The sequence below is a fragment of the Trichechus manatus genome, unplaced genomic scaffold (assembly GCF_000243295.1).
Source record: "Trichechus manatus latirostris isolate Lorelei unplaced genomic scaffold, TriManLat1.0 scaffold00016, whole genome shotgun sequence".
NCBI classification, from domain to species: domain Eukaryota; kingdom Metazoa; phylum Chordata; class Mammalia; order Sirenia; family Trichechidae; genus Trichechus; species Trichechus manatus.
In genome coordinates, this window is record NW_004443952.1 from 23,856,258 (window position 1) to 23,883,963 (window position 27,706).

The 27,706-nt window shown below is 42.8% G+C and overlaps 1 protein-coding gene across 7 annotated transcripts; it reads left to right on the plus strand.

Annotated features, from left to right (window-relative positions):
* The first annotated feature begins 10,190 nt into the window (after positions 1 to 10,190).
* Positions 10,191 to 27,469, plus strand: SLC25A51 (solute carrier family 25 member 51). 7 transcript variants are annotated; one of them, XM_023727492.1, is made up of 5 exons: positions 10,290 to 10,430; positions 19,333 to 19,457; positions 21,931 to 22,009; positions 23,576 to 23,666; positions 23,879 to 27,469. In XM_023727492.1, exon 5 carries the CDS (start codon positions 23,921 to 23,923, stop codon positions 24,812 to 24,814), a length of 894 nt encoding a protein of 297 aa, XP_023583260.1. In that variant the 5' UTR covers positions 10,290 to 10,430; positions 19,333 to 19,457; positions 21,931 to 22,009; positions 23,576 to 23,666; positions 23,879 to 23,920; the 3' UTR covers positions 24,815 to 27,469. The 7 variants fall into 7 exon arrangements, with proteins under 7 accessions (XP_023583264.1, XP_023583260.1, XP_023583261.1 ...); XM_023727495.1 differs by lacking the exons at positions 21,931 to 22,009; positions 23,576 to 23,666 and adding exons at positions 11,284 to 11,348; positions 12,527 to 12,593 and having other exon boundaries at positions 10,367 to 10,430; XM_023727493.1 differs by lacking the exon at positions 23,576 to 23,666.
* Positions 27,470 to 27,706: the final 237 nt, after the last annotated feature.

The window sequence follows — 27,706 nt, forward strand, 5'->3', positions numbered from 1 at the left end:
CACTGTTAACATTCTAAAGTATTTCCTTGGTCTTTTTTTCTATACATATATACAATTATTTTAAACAAAATTGGGCCCATGTTGTGTTTATGTGGTTTTATACCCTCCATTTTTCCCTTAACATAAGGTCACGTGCTTTTCTCTCATATTATTAAATCTCCACGTATGATTTTTTTTTTTTACATAGCTGCTTATGAAAAAACTGCAGGGAGTATCTTTGTACAGAAATCTTAATCCATATTTTTTGTTTTTTCTTAATGAGAAATTCATAATAGAGGTGGCTTTGCTGGGTCAAAGGCTGGGTACATCTTCAAGACTTCATTTCCTCCAGAGAGACACCAATTTATCTTCCACTGCTGTCATGGATTGAATTACATCCCCCCAAAAATGTGTGTAGCCAATCTGGCTGGGCCATGAGTCCCAGTATTATGTGGTTGTCCTCCATTTTGTGGTTGTAATTTTACATTAAAGAGGATTAGGGTGGAATTGTAACACCACACTTACCCAGGTCACATCCCTGATCCAATGTAAAGGGTGTCTCCCTGGGGTGTGGCCTGCACCACCTTTTATCTCTCAAGAGATAAAGGGAAAGAGAAGCCAAGCAGAGAGTTGTTGACTTTATACCACCAAGAAAGCAGTGCCGGGAGCAGAGCTTGTCCTTTGGACCTAAGCTTCCTGCGCTGAGATGCTCCCAGACCGAGGGAAGACTGATGCATCACAGGACCTTTCTCCAGAACCCACAGAGAGAGAAAGCCTTCCCCTGGAGCTGATGCCTTGAATTTGGACTTGTAACCTACTAGACTGTGAGAGAATAAATTTCTCTTTGTTAAAAGCCATCCACTTGTGGTATTTCTGTTACAGCAGCACTAGATGACTAAGACAACTGCCAGGCCTGGGACTGCCCCCAAAGAAAAGCTGTTTGGTTACATTTGAGGACTTTCAGCAACTTTAACTTTGCCTAAAACGTGAGGCATAAGATTAGCAGTTTCCTTTCCTCAAGTACAGCTTGAGCTCAAGTAATGGAGGCCATGAGGACAAGAGGCCATCTAGGCTCTGCTTGTAGGGTGACCAGTAGTCCTGGTTTGCCAGGCCTGAGGAGCTTCCCAGGACACAGGACTCCCAGTGCTAAAACCAGGACCCAAAAACAAGCCTATTGCCATCCAGTCAATTCTGACTCATAGGAAAGAGTAGAACTACCCCATAGTTTCCAAGGCTGTAATCTTTATGAGAACAGACTGTGGCTGGGGCGTTCCAACTGCCGACCTTTGGTTAGCAGTCAAGCGCTTAACCACTGCGCCACCAAGGCTTCTCTGTAAAAACCAGGACGGTCCTGGGCAAACTGGAGCCACAGCTGGTCACCAAAGCTGCCACACTTTGCATGACCTTGGGCGAGCCCCCTTACCTTCCATTCAGCACAGGTTCCCTCTGGCCCTGGGCAGCTGAGGTCCTGGGCTGGGGGCTGGGGTCAAGGGACCCAGAGAGGCTTAGAAGGAGCCCTGCCTTCCTGGAATGCCAGAAGCAGATGAGAAGAGAAACAGCAGTCACTCAGGGGGCAGCCCAGGCTCACGTCCTATTGCTACCTCTTTCCAGCTACATAACCCGGGCAAGCTGCAAAACTCTCCAATCTTCTGTTTCCTCCACTGTGAAATGGCACAAGAGAACCGACCTCACAGGGGTATTACAAAGACTACACACAGTATCTGAAGAACACCCTTAGCATCGCCAACTTGCAGATGTCAGCCATGGGAAAGACAGAGGCCATTACAGTCACAGAATTTCAAAGGAGCCAGAAGGTCTAAGGTTCCAGTAAAGTTTCCCATAGAGGGGAGGGTGGCAGCCATTTTACCAAAAAAAGGAAAAAAAAATTTTTCTAGCCCTACTGAGCACCTGCTGGGTAAGGATCAGAGCCTAAGGCCCTTTTTGTCTCTGGATCGAAATCCAGAGCAGCACTCAGTTCTCTCCATCCCCTACCTCAGCATCATCTAACATTCCATCTTTGTTATTAAAATTAATTCTAACATTCTACAGTTATTATCTAAACAACAAGCATTTGTTGTGTTTATTATTTAAGTAATTACTGACTGTATTTCAATATTACCCTGTTGTTGTCTTTACTGTTTAAATATTAAACCTAAGCAAAGTCTTTGTTTAAATATTAAACATGTATCACGTTCATTATTTACTGCCTGTCTTCACCCACTAGAATGTAACTAGGATGCAGACTCCATAGGAGCAGGGATCCAGAATTCCTGACACATAGTAGGTACTCAATAACTATTTGTTAAGTGAAGTGACAATGATGAAAGGTCATTTATGGAGGGCTTACTGTGGGTATGCTTCACTTTGTACATGTACTGGCCTCTCACAGCGAGAGCCACACTGAGCAGATGAGAAACTGAGGCTCAGAAAGGTTAAGTGACTGCTAGGAAAAAGCAGAAAAGAGCTCTGGTGGCACAATGGTTAAGCACGTGGCTGCTAACTGAAAGGCTGGCGGTCCAAACCCACCCAGTGGTGACTCTTCAGGAGAAAGACCTGGCAATCTGCTTTTGTGAAGATTACAGCCAAGAAAACCCTATGGGGAAGTTCTACTGTATCACATGGGGTCACTGTGAGTTGGAATTGGCTCAACAGCACCTAACAAAAACAACAGGAAAAGCAGAAGCTGAGTTTAGCAGTAGGGCCACAGAGGAGGGTCTGGCCACAGGCTGGAGGTTAGCAGGATCTGGAGGGAACCATGTTCTTCTTCCCCAGGAAGAAGAGAGGAGGGTGACATTTAAAACCTCATGTGACCACATGCCTCAGCTCCACTGCCCCCTCCACACTGGCCACGTGAAGGAGAACGAGCTCCCGCCATGCTGGATCTGTCATCCTGGGCACTTCAGCACCAGGAAGGACCTTATTCTGTAAATGGGAAATTGAGGCCCAGAGAAAGGGAGGGCCTTGCCCCAGTACATGACCAGGATTCAAACCCAAGTATTCCAACCTTACAACACGCTGCATCTAGCTCAGCATTTCCCAACTTGCATGATCAGAAGTTCCCCTGAGGTTCTTGTATATGGTAAAGAGCCAATCTGCCCACCTCCCTGCAGCACATAGGTGCCTGGTCCTTTTCACAAGCCCTAGGGAGGAGTAAGGCATCAGCTACTGGATTGAGCTGCTGTGTCTAGCTCTGTTCCCAACAGACGATGGAGGAGGCGGAGTCCCAGCCTCACCTCTTGCTACATGTAAAACTCAAGCAGGTCACCGGACTTCTCTGAGCACATGAGTGACGTGAAAATCAGAGGAAATAACTATCACCTAACTGCCTGGAAAACCCGTTGAGTATTGTGCAAATGTTTGTGGTTGCTTTACTGACTCAGCCCTTGCTAGACAAAAATGTGTTTGTATGTCACAAGTTCATGTCACCCAGATAACAAGTAAGGGGTCCCATGATCCCACCCAGAGGTCCGTAACCTTTCTGAGTCCTGAGAGATGCCAGGGGGCACAAGCTCTGCCTGCAGGTGAACCTGGGAGAAAGGCAAAGGTGGGGGACAGGAACGAGGTCAGGGAGAACGAGCAGCCTGGTGTCTCCTGCCTTACGCACCCCTTTTCATCCCACACTTTCTCTGGAGCCACCTTGTTTAAATCCCAGACGTCCTTTATGGGTTACCTCTTCCAGGTAGCCTTCCTTGATTGCAGCTGGTGTAATTCCCCACTCCTATAAACCTCACACCTCTTGGTTTGTACCTATGTCAAACACTGACCATTGCTCCTAGGCCTGGGCTCCCATTTCCCCTCTGGGCTGCAGGCTCATTCACTCACACATTCCTAAGCCCTGCAGGCCCCTGTGTTTCAAACTTCAGGTCACTATTACAGGTCAGGTTATCAAGCAGAGTTGTTCTTTTACAAAATTGCTTAAAAAGAATCACCTGGGGTCTGTGTTAATCTATACAGGCTGACTGGCCTCGCCCCGGAAATTCTAATTTAGTAGTAGGTCTCAGTTAGGACTGGGTTTTTTAAAATTATTGTAGTAAAAAATATAGGTCCCTAAGTGGCGTAAATGGTTTGTGCTTGACTGCTAACCTAAAGGTTGGCAATTTGAATCCACCCAGTGGTACTGCAGAAGAAAAGACCTGGTGATCTGCTTCCATTAAGATTATAGCCAAGAAAACCCTATGGAGTGGTTCTACTCTGTAACACATAGAGTAAAACAACAACAAGGTAAAAATATAACGAAACATTCGCCAACAATTTTTACATGTATAATTCAGTGATATTAAGTTCATCATATTGTATAACTATTGCTGTTGTTAGGTGCCGTCCAGTCGGTTCCAAATCATAGCGACCCTGTGTACCACAGAACAAAATGTTGCCCAGTCCTGCGCCATCCTCACAATCGTTGCCATGTTTGAGCCCATTGTTACAGCCACTGTGTCAGTCCATCTTGTTGAGGGTCTTCCTCTTTTTCACTGACCCTCTACTTTATCAAGCATGATGTCCTTCTCCAGGGACTGGTTCCTCCTGATAACTTGTCCAAAGTACATGAGATGAAGTCTCGCCATCCTTGCTTCTAAGGAGCATTCTGGCTGTGATCCTTCCAAGATAGATTTGTTCGTTCTTCTGGCAGTCCATGGTGTATTCAATATTCTTTGCCAACACAGAATATTGAACATTCAAATTTAAAGGCATCAATTTTTGTCTTCCTTATTCATTGTCCAACTTTCACATCCAGTGCAACCATTACCATCCTTTTCCAAACTGTCCCGTCACCATTAACAGAAGCTCAGTGCCCCCTAGCAATGACTTGGGGATCTATTTTTGTAACCAACTGTAAAAACAATGTGGTAGAGGCGTCTGACCTCCTCTATCTTCACAAAGGAGAAGGGGAATCAAGATCAACAGCCCAAGGCTGATTCCTATGAGGCAGAGGTCAGACATGCCTCCTCTCTCCACCATCTTTACCAATTCTGACACCAACCATCCCTCCCACGGTGCACTCTACTTCTCTGCTGAGTTCAATAATTCATTGCAATGGCCACACAGAACTCACAGACAATGCTCACGATTATGCGGTTTATTAAGGACATAACAGGTTACGATTCAGGTTCAGGAACGCTCAGGATATAGTTCTTTGATCAGGACAGCGTCTTCTCAGCTGTGCCCGCAAGCAGGTCTCTCCCTGGCCCTTGGCCCCTCGGCACTTCAGCCTGGTTTCTGCCCTGCTTGGATAAGCTTTACAAAGCTCTTTTAGCTCTGCTGATAAGTGACCAGATGCACCCCACTCTGCCAGTAGGCCTCAGCCCGAAGGTGCTCAGCTCTAGCTCCGTGGGACAGCAAACCTAGCTCGACCAAGTGCCCAGAGGCAACCTACTGCCAGCAAGCTTCTCACCCGAAGGAACTCAGCTTTCTCACTCTGTAGGCCAAGAAGCCCACTGCGCCATCTCCTGCCAATCTCCTGGTTCTTCTGCTACTATTTCTCTACTGCTGCTTCTTGTTGTCTCCGATGTTACAGCTCCTACTTTTATCTCTCTCTCTTTAAGCCTAGTGGGATGGCAAAACTAACCAATCCCCTCATTAAGGTTCTGTCTTAGGCTGGGTTCTCTAGAGAAACAAAACCAGTAAAGTGTATAAATATATACAGAGAGAGATTTATATCAAGGAAATGACTCACATAGTTGTAGAGGCTGGAATGTCCCAAGTCCCTGGGTCTGTCTGGAGGCTTCTCCTGATTCACGTAGCCACAAGGGCTAGCGAACTCAAGATTGGCAGGTCAGACAACAGGGTTCTGGCTCACAGGCTGTGAAGACCTATGAATCCCAACATCAGCAGGAAAGACAGCAGGTAAGCTGCTAGCTCAAGTCCAAACAACCAGAAGTCAGACAAACAGAAGACAGCTGCAGGATCCAGAGTGAGCAAAAGCCTGCAAGCCTCGCTGGAGAGTCTACCTATATTGGATGCAGGCCACACCCTCAAGGAAACTCCCTTTCAACCAACTAGCTACTCACAGCAGATCCCAACACGCAGGTGATCACATCATCATACAACTGCCAAACTACATCATAACTGCCAAACTACTGAGAATCATGGCCCAGCCAAGCTGACACACAACCTTAACCATCACAGGTTCCATATACCCTATTTGCATGGTTCCACCCCTACAGGGGTGCCATGCACCTTCTTTACATTATTAGCAAGCTACCCAAGCCCGTTGGTGGGCCACAAGCACCTCATTTCTATAGCCTCACCCAGTCATTTGGTGGGAGTTACAAAGACTATGGCTAGAAGGGCCATATTAATTCACTGCACCACACCAACCTCCTAGAACCTAGAATCTAAGTCAATGCTTTTCAAGCTATAACGTGCATACAGATCACCCGGTGATTTTGTTAAATACAGATAGAGCCTGATTCAGCAGGTCTGGGGCAGGCCAGAATTCTGCATTTCTAACAAGCTCCCAGGTGATGCCGATGCAGCAGGTCTATGGACCACACACAGCTGGCCAAGTTCATGTGGTTCTTATCTTCAGCACATTTGGGAAGCAAGAATTTAGTGCTATTGTTCTCAATCTCAGCGCACTCAGGGAGCTTTCAAAACATACTAAGGTCCAAGAATCACTGCACTCCAATTAAATCACAATCTCTGAGGACAGGACCAGGTCTAGGGTTTTTTGTTCTTAAAGCTCCCCTGCTGATTCTAATGGGAAACAGGGCTGAGAATCACTGATTGAGTGGGGCCCCACCAGTATTAAAATAATAAATGAACAGAATAGACAATTACACGGGCTTGTAGGATAAAACCTTTGTCTGGGTTATATGTGTCATATATGCAAACACATGTGAGCTGTTAGGTCAATGTGGGTTTGGAAATGAGTGAAGAAGAAACAGACCATGTTCTGAAGTTCACAAACTAGCCAGGGGGATAGACAGGCTGAACCCAGGTAAAGGACTCCTTGGGGGAGAGGAGTGGCTGGGCTTGGCAGCTCAGGTGGGGCTCTGCAGCATAGAGGTGGTAGGGTCAAGGTCTGGTTCAGGGCAAGGGGGAGGAGAAGCTTCTGTTTGAGCTGAGCAGTGAAGGATGAAGAGGACTTTGTCATGAACCAGGCTGGGCCTTCTAGGCACAGAGGACAAAACTTATGCAGTTTGGGGGTGTGTAAAAGGACACAGCAAGTCCAGACAAGGGCACTCGAAGACTAGCTGTGTGGCTACGGCCTGGGGGCGTGAAGGGGAGTGGCAGAGACAGGCCCAGAAGATTGCAAGGGCCTGAGAAATGTGAGCTGAAGAGAGAGGAAGGTCACTGACCCCTTGTTAGGGGATGACCACAGGTGACCTCATCTGGGCAGAGCCACTCACAGTAGCTAAGACTCCACTGACAGCATGCATAAGGCTGTTTTTGTGAACACAGGGTGGGTGGACAACTTTCTAGAAAGTATTTTGGGGTGGAGTGCAGGGCGCGTAAGCAAAGATCCATCGGCAACACTCCCATATTCCTTTTTCCAAGTATCCACACCCTCCCATTTAAAGGCTCTGCTCTCCACCAGCACTTTCAATTTCCATGAACAGCTCCTAAGCATCCTTTCTGCCAAGCACTGGGTTGGAGAGCCGGAGTCAGACAGCCCTGCCCTTGCGCGAGCTGGCAGTGGGGATGAAAGACACCCTCATGGGTGACCGTAACATAGCGCAGAATGCCAGAAGTGCTCCCCACTAGTGCCATGGGAGGGGCAGAGGCAAGGGCAATCAATTTTGCCTGGAGTCGTCAGGGAAGGCTTTTTGAAAGAGGCAGCAATGGGGTCTCCAAGGACTAACATGTTTGACTGATGAAGATTTGATGGTAAAAGGGGGAAACAGGTTTAAGGAATACAAGGATTTGCACAACACTGAGAGAGACTGCACATGGCTGAAGAAAGTACCGGGAGATGAAGGTGGGCAGGTAGGCAGAGGGGCCAGGACACAGCCAGCCCCGTGGGCCATGCTAAGGAGTTTGGATTTATTGGGAAGGCAAGAGGTTTATAAGCTGACAAGCGATACGATCAGAGCTGGGTTAGAGGATGTTCAGCTGACAGCTGTTATGAAGGCTGGAGGTATGAAGAGCAGACTGAATAATGAATGAATGAATGAGGGCAGAGAAATGAAATGCTGACTTAATGATGAATTCTGAATCAAAATAAAGGGTTCTGAGCTCCAACATTCATATGCCCATGAAGAGCCAATTAAGGACCTGGGGGGTCTTGACATGTAGCTCAGAGCCTATTGCTGTGGCCTGCGGCATAAGAGGAACTGACTGGCCTAGTTCCAGAAACAAGTGTTCTGTCGGCCTGGAATTTTCTCATTATCTTTTGTGTCTGTTATGTCCCAACTGAGTGTTTAATTTCAATCTTTTTCTCCTCTTCAGGTTTTACCACAGGAGAATTACCTCTCCATTCTAACCTGACATTAATTATTTATGCTTATGAACATGCTGGATGCCTGCCTGGGTTATTTGTTTTTCGAATAATACATCTGAATAGGAATACACACAAGACAAGGCAAATATAATTTTGAGGTAAATGCCCTGTCCCCCAACTGTTGCCCAATTAATCCTTCTAAACCATAGTAAGGCCTTGTCATTGTCTTGTGGAGCCCACATCTATCCCTCTTACACTGATTAGACACCAGGTAACTGCTTCTGACAGTCAAGATTTGCACTATCAGGCCCCGCCACCTGACCTTTACCATCTTATCTCTGCCACTATGACTTTCTCCACTGGTCCAAATTTCACTCCTTCATGCTCCAAGGCCCAGTTCAAACACCTTCTCTGACGCCATCCCTGAGTCTCTCAAGAGGAAAGGTCCCTCATGCTTCTGAATTTCCATAGTCTTTTGTTTTTATATCCTTTATTAGACTCTAAGCTCCCCCAGGGAGCTTAGACACGGACATGGCACACAACAGGTACCTCAGCAGAGTGTTTGCTGAAACAGAGGTGTAGTCCCCAACATCCCAAGAAGCAATTAAACACACCAGCTAACGCAGGGTTAGGCAGAACACGCTTCTGAAGTCAGTATCTACAAAGTGCTTTTGAGGGGAAGTGAGCACCACCTAGAGGCGATCCCTGGAATCCCTCACTAAGGCTTCACTCCACTGCAGTTACTGGACTAACCCCAAGAAAAGAGCACATGGTCAACAGATTTGAGGAGCCTCCTGAAGAGCCTCTCTTCACCAGGCCTTCCCTGTATCCTTCAATCCCTCACATCTGTTGTGTGAGTTCCAGTCTACAAATTATCTGCAGTAATTCTTACAACACCTTAGGATGCAAGCAAAGAAGGAGTTACTTTTCAAACAGGGATCTGGTGCTCTGAGACCAGTGACTAGTCCAACGTCACTCCCAGGAAGGACCCAAGACTCCTGAACTCCCTGTCCAGTGTTCCTTCCAGACTCCTCCGGTTGTCTTGAGATTCAAAGGGAAGAGGGTTTCAAAGTGATTTGTAAGTCCTAGAGCACTCACAAGGGATTCCTCTGTGAGCTGCAGCTATTGTGCGCTGACGAGTCAATTCCAACACAGAGCAATCCTATAGAGCAGGGTAGAACTGACCTATGGAGTGTCCAAAGAGAACTGGTGGATTTGAACTGCTGACCTTTTGATTAGCAGCTGTAGCTCTTAATCACTGCGCCACCAGGGCTCCATGAGCTGCGGTACTGGTAGTTAATAAAAAACCACTTCCAAAGGTTTGAGGAAACCCAACCAAGGCTGGGAGTCCCTGGGTAGTGCAAACGGTTATCACGCTCAGCGTCTAACTGAAAAGCTGGAAGTTCAAGTCGCCTGGAAGGAAGGCCTGGCTCTCTACTTCTGAAAAGCCATTTGAAAACGCTATGGAACACGGTTTTATTCTGTCGCACATGGGTCGCCAAGCAACTGGTTTACTGGTACGGAAGCAGCACGGGGGAGTCAGGCGGGGAGCACCTGCAAATCTTCAGTGCCACCTTCAGCCGCCATCTACCAACTGAAAATTGCCATATCCCCTCCTGCAGTACGCCAGATAAGGCGTTGACTGTTTCTGGCACCGTGAGGCCACCGTAAGGCACCAAAACCGGTTGCCGTCGAGTCGATTCCGACTCTTAAGGCACCACGGCATGACGGCTACGGTATTCTGGCTTGCGGAGTCCCAGTGCCTTACGACAGGTGTGATGGTTTCACCATTTACCTGCCCTTCCCTGGCGAACGGCAGCCACGAGCAGTTGGCCCGCGTCACCTGACTCTCCGCTGATTTAGGGGAGGAGGCGGGGCGGCGTCTCCCTCACGTGATCCCCCTGGGGCGGCCGCCGCCTTCCAAACAACGTTCGGGCGCGTCAAGCTACGTCTGCCAGTTTGGGTGAGTCAAGGTCTGCGCCTGCGCGGGCGCTGGCTCGCGGGCTCGCTCGCTCGCCGACCTGCGGGCGGGCGGCTGCCAGGCGTGGAGCAGGGACGCCCGCGGTCATGGGTGAGTGCTGGTTGAAGGCGTGAGGCAAACGCCTCTGGGTTGGAGAGAGTGGAAGCATGAAGAAAGGTCTGAAAGGCCGCCTGCTATCGGCCCTCCGGCGCGGCCCCTCTCCGCGCGCGCGCACTGCACCCCCAGACGCGCCCTGGAGCTCCCGCGCGCCGGTGCGAGCCACCTCTCCCAGCCCCAGCGGTCGCGGACCCTCCGTTGATCCCTCCCGGGACGGCGCGAGTGGAGGCATTTCCTCCCTTCTCGGTTTACGGCTCTCTCCCTGCCGGGGGGCTTCGGGGGTCGAGGGGCGCCATCCGGCTGCCCGAGCGGCCTTACCCCGCAGTCCCCTACCCTCGGGGGCTGAGGGACTGGGCTGGCGATGAGGGAGTGCGTTCACTCGGGCGCGCCCCGGGCCGGGGAGGCACCTCCTTGGCGCGCTAAGACCGCAGGGCGGGGAGGGGCCGGGCTTTGCCTGTGCCCACGGTCGACGCGCGATGGGAGCAGTGGTGTAGGGCACCTTTTTTCCTAGGAGGCTGGAATGCTGGCCTCCTTATCTCGGGAACCCCTCAGTGTGTTGAGGGAAGGGGCGTCCGTGGTCTTGTCCCCCGCCCTGTTCACGGATTGGGGAAATGGACGTCTGCAGAGGGGTAAGTTCAGTCACATAGCCTGGCACTGCTTTTTTTTGAGACACCATGTTGCATCGCGTTATAGGAAACTCAGTTGTACAGGGCTGGGGGCGCGGGTGGTGTTCATTGTAAAACTCTGTGTCCAATATTTGGCGTTAAGCATACCTAAATGGAGCATGTAAATAAATGCCTCATCTGTTTTTACGCTTTCGGCATAACCTTTATTTTGCTCCTTGCAGTTCTACCCATCTGGTCTTGACTCCTTCCGTTTCCCTACCTGTAAGCTGTGAAACAAGGCTGTGAGGTAAATGTGTAGCGAGTGGCTTTCTAGTTTGAGCCTCTTCCACCCTTGCTTTGAAAGTTTTCCATGAAAACCAGAAGGTGCTAGAACTGGTCAGGTCCCATAGTGGTTCAAGGTCTCAGGTGAGGCGTTTCGGGAGTGCAATCACCGTTAGCACATTTAAAGGAAAGACTACAAGTTGTTGTCTTTAAACAGAGTTGACTCTTCTGATTTCTCATTTGGTGAATAAAAATAAGCCCAGATAAATGGATTTTTTAAATCATAGATATTGCTTTATATTTATAATAGGAGCAGGATAGTTCCATAACTAAGACTAGAACCCAAGCTGGTCTTGTTCTGAATTCTAACTCAGACCTGCTGACTGTGGGAGCTTGAATCCTTTGAGAGTTACAGTCACTTTCTCCCCAGACCTTTGTGCTTGGGTCACATCTGGGTCTTGCTTATTCTTGTGGCTGTAAGTTACAGCGAATATTTAAACTTTATCACTGTTTATGTCACAAAAGTTTGACACTTGCAGTTGCTTGAAAGTGACTTTCCTAATGTTGAGATATAGTGAATGTTTAGGTAACAAGAATAAAGTTAAATAAATTTTACAATAAATCAAAGACTTATCAACCATGTTAGAGAACTTAAATATAGACATCAGTTTAGCAAAGAAATTTAGCCACATTCGCAGTATAAACATGCTAAATTCTAAACTCCCTTGCTTGCCACAGAAGAATATTCTGCACACTACTCTGCTTTCTGCCCTAAATTAAGGACTTATTCACATGTGTATGATTAAACTAGAGGGAAAGTTTTAAATCTGAAGTCTGGGAGGGTTTCATACCATTCCTTTACCTGTGTCTAGACCTCCCATCCGCCCCACCCCCTTTTTTTTAACCTGAGAATGTAAATGTACAGTAAATTTCTTAAACTTTTAGAAAGTATTACAAGTACCATTTTATTATAAATAAACAGACAAAAAATTTTTTTTTAATCATTGTTCAGGTGTACAAATAACTTGGTTTGTATTGTCAAGGAATGTAGTTGATACAGTTAAATAACTTGTAAGTGTTGACTTTTTAGAATTTAAGTGTCTTCTGTGTTTAGTATGAAAAAATTAAATATTCTTGACATTCATAAATGGTGGGAATATTTAATTATGTAACCATGTGCACATATCTTTCTGTATTTAATAGTCTGAATATTTTTGCTGAAGTTGACATTGCTTAGTTCTGAAATTCTGAAGAGCGAAGTGTTACATAGGTATAAAATATTTTTATACTTAGTTTTTTTTTTTAATATTGGTTAATATTAGATTAGCAGTCATAATACTAATGAGAGTTTTAAAAAATTCACGCCTAATAGCTGAAACAGTTGTTCTGTGCCCTTGAGTTGATGCTGACTCATAGCGACCCTGTAGGACAGTAGAACTGCTCCATAGGTTTTCCTAGGCTGTGATCTTTACGGGAGCAGATGGCCAGGTCTTTTCTCCTGCAGAGCCACCGGTGGGTTCAAACTGCCAACCTTTTGGTTAGCAGCTGAGCGCTTAACCATTGTACCACCAGGGCTCCATCTGAAACAGTAAGAAGACCAAAATAAGTAAGGATGTAGTAGACTATGTGATTAATAATTATCACACACTGTACCCTGGCAAGGAAACCCTGGCAGCATAGTGGTTAAGAGCTATAGTTGCTAACCAGAAGGTCGGCAGTTTGAATCCACCAGGTGCTCCTTGGAAACTCTGGGGGCAGTTCTCTGTCCTATAGGGTCGCTATGAGTCAGAATCGACTCAACAGCAACAGGTATACCCTGGCATTATCAGGCATTTATGCAATCTTTGTGCCCATTCCAAAGAAAGATGATCTAACAGGATGTGAAAATTATCAAACAACATCGTTAATATCACACGCAAGTAAAATTTTGCTGAAGATAATTCAAAGAGTTGCAACAGTACATCAATAGGGAACTGCCAGAAACTAAAGCCAGATTCAGAAGAGGACCTGGAACAAGGGATGCCATTGCTAATGTCAGGTGGATCTTGGCTGAAAGCAGAGAGTACCAGAAAGCTGTTTACCTGTGTTTTATTGACTATGCAAAGGCTTTGTAGATGATAAACAAATTACAGACAACATTGAGAAGAACGGGAATTACACAACACTTAATTGTGCTCATGAGGTACCTGTACATAGATCAAGAGATAGTCGTTCTAACAGAACAAGGGGATACTGCATGGTTTAAAGTCAGAAAAAGTGTGTGTTAGGGTTGTATCATTTCACCATACTTATTCAGTCTGTATGCTGAGAAAATAATCTGAGAAACCAGACTATATGAAGAAGAATGTGGTATCAGGATTGGAGGAAGACTAATTAAGAACCTGTGATACGCAGATGACACAGTCTTGCTCGCTGAAAGCCAAGAGGGCTTGAAGCACTTAATGATGAAGATCAAAAACTTCAGTATGAATTACACATCAGCAAAAAGAAAACAAGTTTTCACAACTGAATCAATAGGCAACATCATGATAAATGGAGAAAATATTGAAGTTGTCAAGGATTTCATTTTACTTGACCCTACAATGAACGCCCATGGAACCAGCAGTGAAGAAATGAAAAGACTTATTCTTTGGGCAAATCTGCTGCAGAAGACCTCTTTGAAGTGTTACTTTGAGGACTATGATGAACCTGACCTAAGCCATGGTATTTTCAGTTACCTCATAAACGCATGCAAAAGCTGGACAATGAATAAGGAAGACTGGAGAAAAATTGATGCCTTTGGATTATGGTGTTGGCAAAGAATATTGACTCTACAAGAACTGCCAGAAGAACCAATAAATCTGTCTTGGAATCAGTACAGTCAGAATGCTCCTTAGAAGTGAGGATGGTGAAACTTTGTCTAACGTGCTTTGGACGTATTATCTGGAGGGATCAGTCCCTAGAGAAGGAGATCATGCTTGGTAAAGTAGAGGGTCTGCGGAAAAAGAGGAAGACCCTCAACAAGATAGATTGACACAGTAGTAGCTGCAACAGTGGGCTCAAACATAGTAACAATTGTGAGGATGGCCCAGGACCGGCCAGTGTTTCGTTCTCTTGTACATAGGGTCGCTGTGAGTCCGAACCAACTCGATGGCACCTAACAACAGCATACCCTGGCAAAGTTCATTTTAACTGTCTGTAGTATTTTAAAAAATTGATCATATTAAGCCAAAAAACCTCAGTACATTATGAAAACCATTTAGAGAGAGGAAACAGATAATATTCAGGGACTTTTTTGTTGTTGTTTGTTTTTTTAATTTTTATCGCAAACAACAAACCACCTAATTGAAAATTTTAGGACACTTAAAAGCAAGTAGAGTTTAAAAAAATGATGACAGAATAGCTTAAAAAGTAGTGACAGTAAAAGTTTTACTCAAAGGAAAAATGTATAGCCTTAAACACAAAAATATGAAACATAAAAAAAAAATAAGCATCTAACAAAAGAAATTAGAGAGGCAAAGAAGGTGGAAGAAGATACAAAGAGAAAATTTTTTAATTTTTTTTAAACTGAAAAAAAAAAAAAAAAAAACCTTGTATATTCAAAAGTTGGTCTTTTGTGGGGAATGGGTTTTGTAAAGTAAATTGACTAGCCTGCTCAAGGGAAAAAGGGAACACAAATACATAAAATTTAAAATATTTAAAAAAAAAAAAAAACAAGTGCTGACTTCTAGACAATATGGCGCTATAGTCAGAAGCACCACGCTGTACCTCCGCAGCAAAGATCAGAAAAACTAAGTAAAGCAGAGTCACACATCAGTCCTGAAACCCTAAGCATCAAATGAAGGGTTAAAGAACTCAGCCAAGCACTGAATGGAATAAGAAACGGACCAAGATCAGAGAGCGAGGAGAGATACATGCAGAGGTCCCCTTTCAGCCACCACAGCATGGATCCTCCACCTTGGACTCCTGTTGGAGATCAGCGAACAAGGAGTATGAGAAAGCAGCTTCACGGAGCTTCCAGCAGGAGACAGAACAACCAGTAACCAGCAATATATGCTTTCCCACCCCCCACCCCCCTTCACCCCAACTTAGCTTCCTTTGCTTCCTGCAGCCACAGTTTCTTGGCCAGGAAGCACCAGCTTCACCCTGGTGTCACTTGGATTCCACCCACCCGCACTGGCCGGCTCCTTGAGTGCCTTTTGTTGGCTGCTGGTGTTGCTTTTTTCCGTTTCTTTAGATTTCTTCCTTACCTCTCACCACCTCTCCCTCCGTTCTCTCAAATACCTGGCTCCCTGTGCCATCTTCGCTTCTTCTGAAAGGCTACGAAACACCGCTCGACTGTGACTTGTTCCTGGCCCGTGCCGCCACGCTGGTGGGACCCCCAGGGCTTTTTTGTTGGTTTGTTTGCTGTGATTTATTCTGTTTTGATTTGTTTGTTTTCTTTTTCTTTTCTTGGCTTGGGAACCCCTTCTAGCCGGGCAGTACTGCGCGGCTTGGAAACTACTCCCTTACTCTGCACAGACGCACAGGGACATCCCTGGGTGCATTTCTTTTTTCTTGTTTCTTGGTTTTGGGGTTGTTTTTTTTTTGCTTTTTCATTTTGTTTTCTTCTCTCTCTTACTCCCCATTTTTGTCTTTCTTCATTTCCAGTTTCTCTATTTATCCATTTTTTTCTTTTACCCTTTTTCTTTTTATTTTTGTTTTTCCCCATTTCTCAGTCTCTCATCTCCACCCCAGTAGGAAGCTTCCTTAGCACTCATTTTTGTTTGTTTTTGGTTCCTGTTTCTCTCTCTTCTCTCTCCTCTTTCCCATACCCGTCTTAGCTCCACACATCACAATCTACCCCTCCTTCCTGCCTGCCTGCACCATGCACTGAACATCACACTCCCAAGCAGCACAGGCACGGCCTACTAGAACCTGGCCTCCACTGTTCCCGGTCCGCACTGTCAGCCCTGGTACGTGCCACAAACAACCCATCCCAGCAACTCCCCTTTTGCTGGACCTGCCCTCCTGTATCATACCTGAGTGACTGACTGTGCCCGTTGGAGAAGGAGGTGAAAAGTATCGTGGCCACAGATGAACAAACAACACAGAACGCACAGCCCGCCTGCTCAGACATAACCAGATAAAAAAGCAAGACGAAACAAATCTACAGTCAGTAAATGAGGAAAATAACCACTGAATGCCCGGAAGACAGCAGACAATATCAAAACATTCACAAAAGCAGGACAGGATGGTTCCAGTAGGTGTCCAAAATAAAATACCAGATGACTTTCCAGTAGAAGAAAAGGCGCTAGACCTAACTGATAGGGAATTCAAATCTCTAATATTCAGAATTATTCAAGAGCTGAAGCAAAAATGAGGAGAAAATAGACAAATTCATGGAAAATACAGACAAAAAAATGGAAAAGTTCAAGAAAATAATACAGGAATAAAATGCTAAAATAAATTTACAACTAGAAATCATACAAAAACAACAATTAGAAATCCAAAAGATAACAAGATTTCATAAATGGATAGTGTCATAGAAGGGCTGAGGAGCAGGTTTGAAACAATGGAAGACAGGATCAGCGAAAGTAAATCAACCATCCAAGAAGCTCAACAAACCCCGTATAGGATAGATACCAAAAGAAAATCACCAAGGCATATTATAATCACATTCGCTAAAACCAAAGACAAAAGAATCCTGAGAGCAGCTCGACAAAAACAAAGTCACATACAGAGGAGAAACAATAAGACTAAGCTCGGATTATTTGGCAGAAACCATGCAGGCGAGAAGGCAATGGGATGACATATATAAAACCTTGAAAGAAAAAAATTGCCAGCCAAGAATAATATATCCTGCAAAACTCATTCAGATATGATGGTGAAGTTAGGTCATTTCTGGATAAACAGAAATTAAAGGACTATGTAAAAACCAAACCAAACTTACAAGACTTATTAAAGGGAGTCCTTCGATCTGAGAACAAACAACATCAGACCACAGGCTGAATATAGGACACAGGTTTGTACTAGCCATGTACCAACCTAGGAAATGAACTCTTAAGGACTATGCAAAACCAAAAGAATTACAACAGGGAACCAGAGAGATTAATCTGTAAATGACAACAGCATCAGAACAATAAAAGGGAATAAACGGTGTAGGTATAGAACCTTCTAATGGAGAGGAAGGCAAGGCGATACCAAGTAATAATAGACTGGTAGAAGAAGATAGGAAGGTAAAGATAAATTTCAAGGTGACCACAAAGAAAGTTAACAAACTTACTTGTCAAAATAAAGAAGAAAAACAAAGTCTCAGTAAAAACAAAACCCCACAAACAAAAGGAACTCGGCACAGGAGAGTAAGAGGAGCAAAGAAAACGTCAGCCCCACAAAAAAGAGCAATACAAAATGCAATCCCACTCCTAGGAATATATCCTAGAGAAGTAAGAGCTGTCACACAAATAGACACATGCACACCCATAGTCATTGCAGCACTGTTCACAATGGCAAAAAGATGGAAACAACTTAGATGCCCATCAACAGATGAATGGATAAACAAACTATGGTACATACACACAATGGAGTATTATGCAACAATAAAGAACAGTGATGAATCTGTGAAGCATCTCGTAACATGGATGAAACTAGAGGACATTATGCTGAGCGAAATAAGTCAGTCACAAAAGGACAAATATTGTATGAGACCTCTACCGTAAAAACTCATGTTAAAGTTTACACACAAAAGGAAACAATCTTTGTTGGTTACGAGGGGTGGGGGAACTAAATAGACAATAGATAAGTGGTAACTTTGGTGAAGGGTAAGACAGTACACAATACTGGCAATGCCAGCACAACTTGTACAAGGAAAGGTCATGGAAGTTCCATAGATACTCCCAAACTCCCTGAGGGACTGAATTGTTGGGTAGAGGGCTGTGGGGACCATGGTCTCGGGTAACATCTAGCTCAATTGGCTTAACACGGTTTATAAAGACAATGTTCTACCTTCTGCCTTGGTGAGTAGCATCTGGGATCTTAAAAGCCTGTGAGCAGCCGTCGAAGATACTCCACTGGTCTCACCCCTTCGGAAGCAAGGGAGAATGAAGAGAACAAGATACAAGGAAGAGATTAGTCCACAGGACTAATGGACCACAGCTACCATGGCCTCCACCAGACTGAGTCCAGTACAGCTAGATAGTGCCCAGCTACCACCACTGACTGCTCTGACCAGGATCACAATAGAGAGTCCTGGATAGAGCTGGAAAAGGATGTAGGACAAAATTCTAATTCACAAAAAAAAAGACCGGATTTACTGGCCTGACAGACTGGAGAAACCCCAAGAGTATGGCCCCCAGACACCTTTTAGCTCAGTGGGAAAGTCACTCCCGAAGTTCACTGTTCAGCTGAGGATTGGACAGCCTCATAAGACAAAATGGGACTAATGAGGCACAGCAGTCCAGGGGTGAGGACTAGAAGTCAGGAGGGGACAGGAAAGCTGGTGATAGGGAACCCAAGGTTGAGAAGGGACAGTGTTGACATGTCATGGGGTTGTTAACCATTGTCACAGGGCAGTATGTGTACTAACTGTTCAGTGAGAAACTATCCTGCAAACCTTCATGTAAGGTACAAAAAAAATTACGTGAGATCAAATTGACAACAGCAATTCAAAGGTTTGATGGTAAGCCTAGGGGGCAGTAAGTTGAAGATAATGGTGATGGAACAATTTGGAAAAGGATAGTGAGAATAGCAGCACAACTGGAAGAATGTAATCAATGTCACTGAATTGTACATGCAGAAACTTTTGAAATGGTGTAACTTTGGCTATGTATATTTTCACCCAAAAAAAGGTCCTCCAAGGTTGAGAAGGGAGAGTGTTGAGGTGTCGTGGGGTTGTTAACCAATGTCATAAAACAATATGTGTACTGACTGTTTAATGAGAAACTATTTGTTCTGTAAACCTTCATCTAAAGTACAATAAAAAAAAATTTTTTTTTAAAAACCAACTGCTTTACATGACTACATGAAAATAACCTTTTTTTTTTTTTTTTAAGGAAATCCAGTTATCAAAATTTACTCCAGAAGAGAGAACCTAACAGATCAGTAACAATGGAAGAAATTGGGAAAATTATCAAAAAGCTACCATCCCCCAAAACATCAGGCCCAGATGGTGTTACAGGTGAATTCTTTTACTGTCTCAGAAAAGATAATTTTGATACCATTTAAATTGTTCTAGCATAACGAAGGGGGAAAAAAATCAAAGATTCTTTTTACAAAGCCTGCGGAACATTGACATTGGGACTTGACAAAAATAGTACTAAAATTGCCAACTAGATCTATTACAAATAGTAATGTGAAATTTTAAAATAAAGTATTAGCAAATGGGGTTTAGCAGAATATTAAAAGACTACACTATTATGGCCAGATAGGATTCATCCCCATATTACATGGGTAGTTCATTATCAAGGAATATCCTAATGTAATACACCAAATAAATGATACCAAAAAAGAGCAATAATAATAGCTAACCTTTGTTGAGCACCTGCTATGCTTCAGACATTCTCCTAGTGCTTTACGTGTAATTAACTCAGTGAATTGAGCCCACCTGTGAGGTAGGTAATATCCCTGTAGACAAGGAAACTGAGGCATAGAGACCTTGAGTAACTTGCTGAAGGTCACGTAGCAGATATGTGGTGGAGCCAGGATTTGAACCTAGGGACTTAGGTTCCAGAGCCTGTGCACTTAAACATTATGCTGGCTGTATCTTCAAAATCCATATAATCACTTAAGTAGCTTCCAAAAAGCACTTGACCAAAGTTCAAGCTGTATTACTGATTTTAGTGTTGGTGTGAGGGGGCGGAGGTGGTTGAAGCTTAGTGAAGCAGGAATTAATGTATATTCCCTTCATGTGTTTGACAACACTGTAAGAGGCCTTTATTATTAGTTGATGATTAATACTAGAATAATGGAATCCTTTTTAAGTGGGAAACAATTTCCTAGTAAATAGTGGAAGGCAGGGGTTTCAGTTATGATTGCAGCTTTACTAATTCTTAGAATGAATGTAGAATGAGGTTGTGGGTTTTGTAGCATAATTTGTCTGATGCAATTATAACAGCATTATGAAGACATTATTCACTTCATGTTTGTTTGCAGCACAATCCTGAAGATATACAGGGATCAGTTAGAGGTAAATAAGGAGGGATACTTGAGTGGGAACAGATTTTATGAGGGTCCATTCATCAGGGGATATTTTTGTTTCGTGATGACTTGTTTCCCTGTGTAACCTTGTAACTGCCAGGACTTGAGTTATGAACACTCAGATGACAAGAACTTCCTGTTTCTCAGATCAAAAGCCAGCATTATGCTTAATGGTAATCCTAGGAGAATTCCTGCAAATGTCAGAAAAAATACAAGGATGTTCACTATCACCATAATTGAATTTTTGTCAGGAAGTATTTGCCAAGCATTCAGACAGGTGAAAGGAAAATACACATTATAAAGGAGAAGGTGGAATTATCTGCAAATGATATTTTATATTGTGTAAAGTGAAGCAAATTTTTCAAAAAACAGAATAAGAAAATTCAGTTTGAAGGTGGCTGGTTCTAATTTTAATACACAAGAATTGTTATCTTTTTTATGGAGACAGAAACTAGTTACAAAATGATAGAAGGAAAAAGCGCATTCATAATAGCATCTGAAAAGGTAAAATACCTAGGGATAAGAAATACTGAAGAAGAAAATTTGAAATACTACTAAGGTTTGTAAAAAGCCAAGTAAATAGGAAGAAGCAGGGGGTGGGGAGTAGTAAAGAAGTAAACAGGAACTTTGTAAAGTAAGGTTCAGTTTCGGAAAGATGACATTTCTTTTTAAATTTATCTATAAAGTTGCTTCCACTCTAAAATACCAACAGAATTGTTGGGAAGAATGTGACAAAAATGCAGTACTGAATTTTACCTAGAAAAAGTGTGAGAGCCAGGTAACTGATAATTCTGATAAAAAGCATAGAGAGGGAGGCCCTACTGGATAATGAAATATATTTTGATGCTATAATAGGTGAAAACAGGTTGGTAAAAGAGAAGAAATACTAGGCAATTGATGGAACAGAATGGATAGTAGAAATAAATGTAAATGCCTGTGGGTATGTAGAATATGACAAAGATGCATTGCAAACCAGTGACAAAAAGAGGTCATCCGTCAGTGATGTTGGCAGCGTCTTATCTTTGCCTCACTCCTTAGACTGAAATTCCAGAAAGATTAACGTACAGATGATTGATAAAACTATTTAGAGTTGTAGAACGAAGTATAGATGACTTGTTCATAATTTTGGAGTAATGAAGGCCTTCTGAGAAAGACATAGACTCTAGAAGCCAAGAGAAAAAAGATAGGTTTAATATTAAGAACTTCAGTATCACAAAAATGGTATAGACAGATTGGGGAGAAATTTACCATAATATGAGTAGGATTGATTTTTTTCATTTATAAAGACACTCTTACAAATCAGTAAGAAAAGTAAGTACCAACAGAAAAATGAGCAAAGTACATGTACTCAGTTTACAGTAAAAGAAATGTAAATGGTCAATAAAATTGAAAAATGCTGAATTTTATTCAAAAATTTTAAATGGTAAATTAAAATGAGATTTTTCTTTGATCAGATTGGCAGAAATCGCAGTTTAATACCTAGTGCTGACAATGGTAGAGAGAAATCGGTAGTCACATACACTTAATGGAAATGTAAGTCATCATCTCTCTTGGGGCAATTTGGCGTAGCTATCAAAACTTAAAATGTATTACTCATTGAGCCAGCAACCTCATTCTAAAGATTTACCCTAAGATAGATACACTTGTGAGAGGGCCCATTGCAAAAGCAGAAACAACAAAAAAAGCAGTGACCATACGTAGAAGACAGGATAAATTACATACAATATGTCCATTTGCTAGAATACTGTGCAGCTATTCAAAACACTGAGGTAACTCTGCTGATCTTAGAAGATTCTAAAATCTTGTACTCCTTGTTTTGTTTTTTTTTCCACTTAATCACGTGTTCTATCCTTTTGAGTATTTTTTAAATGATAAGTTGGAAGGGTGTGAGGCAGAGAGGGAGGTAGAATGAATCTGACTAGAGTCAGGTTGACTGGTAGAGGCTTTTGCACTAGTTGAGGCAAGAGACAGTGAGGGCATGACCTAGGGCAGTGAGACTGGAGGAGGAGGTGTCTGCACATTTAAGTGATTTACAACTTTTTTTCCTCTAATCAAGTAAGTGTGGAACCCTGGTGGCATAGTGGTTAAGAGCCCGGCTGCAGTTCGAATCCACCATCTGCACCTTGGAAACCCTATGGGGCAGTTCTACTCTGTCCTATAGGGTCGCTGTGAGTCAGAATTTGCACGATGGCAATGGGTTTGTTGTTGTTGTTTTTTAATACTTAAGTAATAAACACATTTCTTTTGTGAATTTACATTTAAATGGCTTTTTTGTTGTTGTTGGTAGTGGAGCTGCAAGCAGCCAAACTTCAAGAATTTTGGCATCTCACGTGCAAGTGACTTCATAATCTAACTACTTTAGCATCTGCCAGAATGAGAAATAACTTCGCTCTCTGAGCCAGCCTTTATTTTGATTATTTAAATTGCAGTGAAACAAATTTTCAGAATACCAGGGAACAGTTTTTCCTTTCCCTTTATTCCCCATCCACAGTAGTACTAAGCAGCATTCTGGTATGTCACACTGCTTCCAGCCCTCTGTCAAAGGTGAGGTGTCTTCAAATGAACAGAAAGTTTTGGACCCTGAGGTGGTATGGCTCACCTGGTCATGGCTGGGGTGGTCAATGAAAGGTTTGAGCCCTGCCACTGTCATGTTGTGTGGATACAACCAGGTGACTTTCAGTGAGGAGAAAAATTTTCTGATGCTTTTATACCTTTCTTAGGGCAGACTTTGGGCCTGCAATTATGTCTAGTCATAACTCTTCTCAACTGAGGACAAGTTTAGTAGAAACATGGACAACTAACCAACTCAAACCCCACACAAAGAGGCTTTGGGCCAGAGATTGTACAGATGTTACTTTTTCTTCTTGGTGTGTTCTGTCTTCTGGGAAAGGGACACACAGGTTGTAGTGTAGCATACTTAAAAAAAGTTTAATTCCATTTGTTTCACACAAGAAAGAAAGAAAAATATTACATAGTGTCAAAGAATCTTGGAATTTTTCTGAGGTTCTCCCATAAACACATGAAAAATATTTTCCAAAAAAAAAATGAGAAGAGTATGTTTTACAGTTTCTTAAATCTCTTTACTGTGTGTCTTAAAAGACAGCTGGAATCTCATATCTGCTCCTGCATTCAGTTTGTTGTGCTGTGTTGTTTTGGTTGAAGTATATGCAGAAGATCCAGCCTCACGCAGGTATGTAGTTGGAAAAGGGAGGACCTGCCAGACCCCCAAAAGAGCATCAGTTACCTCCAGGGATCCTCAGATAGTACTTTTGAGAACCACTGAGCTACTCTAAAAGGAAGAATGTAATAGTGTTCAGAAATTGGGGGGGAGGATTAGGGGGAAAAATCCATGTGTTCAGCTCTCTATATAGAGGTTTACTCAATCTCATTTATTATTTGTAGGTTAAAAAAAATCCTTCATGAACAAGAAAGATCTTAAGCAACATGATGGATTCAGAAGCTCATGAAAAGAGGCCACCAATCCTAACATCTTCAAAACAGGATATATCACCTCACATTACAAATGTTGGTCAAATGAAGCATTACTTGTGTGGCTGCTGTGCAGCTTTCAACAACATAGTAATCACGTTTCCCATTCAGAAAGTCCTTTTCCGGCAACAGCTGTATGGAATCAAAACCCGGGATGCAGTACTTCAGCTGAGGAGGGATGGCTTTCGAAACTTATATCGAGGAATCCTTCCCCCATTGATGCAGAAGACAACTACACTGGCACTTATGTTCGGTCTGTATGAGGATTTATCTTACCTTCTCCGTAAACATGTCAGTACTCCAGAGTTTGCAACTTGCAGCATGGCAGCAGTACTCGCAGGGACAACAGAAGCAATTTTCACTCCGTTGGAAAGAGTTCAAACATTGCTACAAGACCACAAGCATCATGACAAATTTACAAACACTTACCAGGCTTTCAAGGCACTGAAATGTCATGGAATTAGAGAATATTATCGAGGCTTGGTGCCCATTCTTCTCCGTAATGGATCCAGCAATGCCCTCTTTTTTGGCCTTCGAGGCCCCGTTAAGGAGTATTTGCCTACTGCAACGTCTCACAGTGCTCATTTGGTCAATGATTTTATCTGTGGAGGCCTCTTGGGTGCCATGTTGGGATTCTTGTTTTTTCCAGTTAATGTTGTAAAAACACGCATGCAGTCTCAAATTGGTGGGGAATTTCAGTCTTTCCCCAGGGTTTTCAAAAAAATCTGGGTAGAACGTGACAGGAAATTGACAAATCTTTTCAGAGGTGCCCATCTGAACTACCATCGGTCCCTCATCTCATGGGGTATAATCAATGCAACTTACGAGTTCTTATTAAAGGTTATATGAAAGAAATCATCAGTTAAGTGCCATTTATCAGCTGACTAGACCTTCTAAGAAGAATTCAGTTTGGCCTGGTTCCCAACTGGCCAAATACAAGTTGGTGTCAGAAGTCCAGGGCACCATGAATTATGGGCATAGCTGTTTTCCTTAAGCACCAACAATAACAGAATCAAACGTTTCAATAGGAAATTTAAAGGGTTTTTTTTTTTCTATCATTACCTGAGAGCTTTAGGCTAATGATCTGATTAATAGCTGTCTATCTGATGGCCTTTGACAGGGAACCTAATAGGCAAGATATGATTTTTTTCTTTTCGAAAACAGTCTTTAATTCTCTGCATTGAAACATCTAAGTGGCCATGACTAGCTAGAGAAGAGGCTTTTGTAGCCTGTTGACTTCTCAGGCTTATTTTTGTTACTCCATAGCTTGCTTCTCGGCTCTTTTGAGGAATTGCAGAGGGTAGTTTTGGGTAAACCTGAGCATATACATGGGTAGGACAAAGGAGCAGAACACAGAAGGAAAAACTACTAGGTGTAGGCTTTTCATGATAAATTGCTTGCATTAGCATTGAAACTAAGCACCTCTTGAGATGGTCATTATCTAGACTATTTAGACTTGATAGAATCAGGCAGCTAATTAAAGTTCATGTTTTGCTTTCTAGGTTTGAAAGTTTTCTTTCTAATTCTGGGTGTGACCTGAAACCCTTCCAGAATATTATGTTGATTTCACTTATTTCATTGCCAAAAGATAAGGAAACTTAAGTTTTGTTATAGGAGTTTCATCCTGTTAAGAAGTTCTACATTAACTGCATGTAGATCAAACTCTGTTTATCTGTTTCTTTGAATTATTGGTGCCAACTTAGCAAAGTGCTTTGGGTTTTTGGTTTTTTTCACTGATAATTTTGGGCTTTTTTTTTTTTTTTTTTTTTTTCCTTTGTTATATTCCAATATCCTGTTCTCTTGAACTCTCCTTAAAAAGAAAACCCGTTTCCATAACATTTTGTTTTGGAAGTCTTAATAAGGGCCCAGGTTCCCCCTTTTCCCCCTCCCCCATTTCTGAATGTTCCAGGAAGAAAAACCAAAACCACTCAGGATAGCTTCCACCTCAGTGTTATCTATCCTTATTTTACTCTTGGAAATAGAGACTGCTATTAGGATTTTGACATTTTGGAAACCCAATTTTATAATTGTGATATTAAAATGGTAAATTTGAGATTATAAGATCTATAACAAGACATTTGAAGAGTGATTTTAAATTTTAGGCATTTGTAATAGCCAGATAGCACACTGGTCCCTTACCTAACACAGACAGAAGTTTATTTGTCAGAGGAATCAGAGTTTAAAATTTTTCTTCAGGTCAAAGTGACTCATGCACTGATTGAATAGCAACACACGAGAAACATTCTGGAAAAATGGTGTACCAATTTTTTTTTAACCCACTTCTGTAAATATTATATAGTTAAGACTGTTTTCTAGCATTTGACATGGTCTAGAATAGTTTGATTTCTTAGTTCTACATGTTCACCTTTCTGGGTAACTGCATGTGAATATGCATATACCCACCAAAATAAAATCAGAGCCTCAATCGGTAGTTTACTCGAAGTTTCTGGGCAGATAGTCCAAAAAAGCGATTTACCTCTAAATGCAGTATGGCTAGTTGATAAAGTGAATGCCCTTCTTCCAACTGTAAAGGATGAGGAAACAACAAGCATTTGCCTGGCATTAATGAAGCCAAATAGCTTTACAACAGCTCTGCTTGACAGTGATGGGCTGGAAATGGCAGTTTACTTTAGAAACCAAGGTGCAGATTTAAGGATTTCTGAAAACAGGAAGCGTCCTTTGGCCTAGTTTCCGAAGTGAATGAGGAAGGCACTGACCCCCTCATTCACATGGGTGAGCCCCTGAGTACTCAGGTAAGTCTGGGTGGCCCAGCACAGGCAGGTGAGTTAGCCCAGGTTTATGCCCTGGCCCTGGGCATGGACTCCTTGGGCCTTCGGTTCTATGGGGCTTCCTTTTGTCTTTACACTCCACGCAGGTGATAGAAATCTAAGTTCTAAAGCACTTTTGTGAAATACAAGTGAAGTGAAAATTCTAGGAATGCTTTGGTTTATGCTGTGTCAAATATGTGGCATTGAAAACAATTATTAAATATTTTTACTGGTTTTAACTTATAACATTTTTGCATTTCCTTTTCACTTTTTATAGCTTTTGAAGACCAAACTGCAAATGCATTACCAAGGATGGTTTGTGTTGTCCTCTAGACATAAATTTGACAAAAGGTGCAGCAGTATTTGTGGTAGCCAACTGCTTTGTCTGAATTTTAGAATAAGTTATAATGTGTTACTAGTAAGGAAGGGATTCTAACAATAGTTTTTACTTTCAGTATAAATTAGTGTAATAATTTTGAAAAGGCAAATATGATTGAATAACTTTACCTGAAAAGCTTTAAAAGTGGCCTTTCTGTTACATAACGTAGCACAGATGACTTGTAAGTATGGGGCACTTTGGGTTTTGCCTCCTGTACTTCATATCTGATGCTACTAGAAATATGTTGTAGATTCTGTATTTAACACACCTAGAGGTGGTATGAGCCCTCAGGACTGCACCACATAGTAAACACAGCCTTTATATGGTGACAATTTTTTTTTTTTTTTGTGAATGGGACAAAGTTGATGTTTTGTCTCAGTAGTCATAGTCATCTTACGGTTGCTTATATAATCACATGCTGTATATTGTGAATTGTGCAATATAGCAGAATAGTGTATATATAGTCATCTTTAGAGACCTGAAATTTCCAAGCTCAATTACTATGGTAATACTCAGTATAAAGCAGTGCAAACATGCAAGGGAATCATGGGTGGTAGACAGGATGTATCAAATGAGATCTAGAAGGGTTGCTTC

Coding starts and splice junctions, on each gene's coding strand:
- SLC25A51 (XM_023727496.1), top strand. CDS start 23,921: ATGATGGATTCAGAAGCTCATGAAAAGAGGCCACCAATCCTAACATCT.